General features: G+C 44.1%; 2 protein-coding genes and 1 non-coding gene across 3 annotated transcripts in view; 2 read left to right on the top strand and 1 right to left on the bottom strand.

Moving 5' to 3' along the window:
• The window catches only part of veph1 (ventricular zone expressed PH domain-containing 1), a 250,025-nt gene that overhangs the window by 202,129 nt on the left and 46,029 nt on the right, over positions 1 to 1,867 (bottom strand). The window lies entirely within an intron of this gene.
• Positions 162 to 280, top strand: LOC122556393. The gene has a single exon (XR_006313512.1). It is a non-coding gene; the product is annotated as a 5S ribosomal RNA (ribosomal RNA).
• LOC122555910 (dynein light chain roadblock-type 2) lies at positions 289 to 826 on the top strand. The gene has a single exon (XM_043702176.1). It carries the CDS (start codon positions 342 to 344, stop codon positions 630 to 632), a length of 291 nt encoding a protein of 96 aa, XP_043558111.1. The 5' UTR covers positions 289 to 341; the 3' UTR covers positions 633 to 826.

Here is a 1,867-nt window from a genome sequence, read left to right as displayed (position 1 = left end):
CTGGAAGGCAGCTGGAGGGACGGAGGGAGGGAAGCACGCACGGAGGAGGCAGAGCAAAGAGAAAAGAGAAAAAAAAGCCAAAGGGGATAAAGAGAAAGAGCAAGAAAGAAAATGTGGCTGGCCAGCACGCCTTGAAGTAGGGAGAAAAGGCAGGGGCCAGCGCCTACGGCCATACTAGTCTGAAAACGCCCGATCTCGTCTGATCTCGGAAGCTAAGCAGACTCAGGCCTGGTTAGTACTTGGATGGGAGACCGCCTGGGAATACCAGGTGCTGTAGGTTGTTAGCAACCGGTTGTTGCTGACTTGCGTTTGTCGGTGGCCGGGACCCTCAGACAGAGACGATGAGTGAGGTAGAGGAAACTCTGAAGAGGATTCAATCTCACAAAGGTGTGATTGGAACTATAGTTGTGAACTCAGAAGGAATTCCCATAAGGACAACCCTGGATAACTCCACCACAGTGCAATATGCAGGCCTGTTCCATCAACTTGCCATGAAAGCCAGAAGCACTGTCCGAGATATTGATCCACAGAATGATTTGACTTTCTTACGGGTCCGATCAAAAAAACATGAGATAATGGTTGCTCCAGATAAAGAATACCTTTTAATTGTCATCCAGAATCCAAGTGAATGAATTCAGTGCACATATCTAAAAGACATCGAGAGAAATATTCAGCTAAAGACTACCAGAAAAGCGTTAAATAAATTAATCTATTACAGTATGAGGGACCAGTCATGGTTATGATTCAAAATTATTCTTAATGCATTTTTATTTTATTTTCTAAAACACTTTCAAAATAAATACCTCTGTTACATCTCAAAAAAAAATATAACCAGGACATTATTGTCTAATGTATAAATGTCATTGTCACTGTCTTGTCACATGTGGAACTGGGATTTGAGGTTTGTCCTCCTCTCCCTGTAAAATGGTTGAACGGTAGGGTTCGGGGCCTAGCTTTGCTGCTCCTCTCCCTTGTAAAATTGCTGTCTCTTATGTACAGCTGTTAATGTTTTTTGTAAACTGTTTTGTAATTTGTTTAATAAAATAATATAACCAGGACATCTGTCCCTTGATGTGAAAGGCAGTGCTTGTCACTGGCCACCCGGGTGTTTTCTTATCTTCCTGGTGGTGGAAATTGAATAAAAAGAATAAATATATAAATAAATAAATAAATAAAAAATAAACAGGAGTGTCCCCCTCCAATTCTATTTTGATTTAGTCCCTACCCTCCCCTTCACTGTTTTGATCACACAGCACTGTCCCTTGATGTGAAGGGCAGTGCTTGTCACTGGCCACCGGGTGTTTTCCTATCTTCCTGGTGGTGGAAATTGAATAAAGATTGGTGCAAAAAAAAATATATAACCAGGACATCTGTCCCTTGATGTGAAGGGCAGTGCTTGTCACTGGCCACCCGGGTGTTTTCCTATCTTCCTGGTGGTGGAATTTGAATAAAGATTCGTGCACTTTGTGTCTTTCACTGTGTCTCACACCTGCACACACACACACCATGGGTGCTGGGGATAAAATAAGCACTACCGCACTTAGGTGGTAGTGTGGGGGTTAAAAAAGAAAGGGGAAAAAAATAAAAAGAAAAAAAAAGAATGTAACTGTTTGTTGTAAACTGTTTTTGTAATTTGTTTAATTAAAAAAAAATATAACCGGACATTCATGCCTTGGCGTGCCCATTTGCCACCGGGCGGTGGGGATCCCCAGTGGAGGGCTCTCTACGCGGGAGTCCTCCCCCTTTCTCTCGGGGATCTGGGGTGGAGGGTGCTGCACGCAGCAGCCCCCTGCAACCGCAGATTGCGGTGGTTCACGGACTCCCAGCCCAACTGCTTGTTCTGTGGCGCTGCGGAGTCCGTGGACCA

The sequence above is a fragment of the Chiloscyllium plagiosum genome, chromosome 13 (genome assembly GCF_004010195.1).
Source record: "Chiloscyllium plagiosum isolate BGI_BamShark_2017 chromosome 13, ASM401019v2, whole genome shotgun sequence".
Taxonomy (NCBI): Eukaryota; Metazoa; Chordata; class Chondrichthyes; order Orectolobiformes; family Hemiscylliidae; genus Chiloscyllium; species Chiloscyllium plagiosum.
This window is presented reverse-complemented; position numbering and strand designations above follow the sequence as displayed.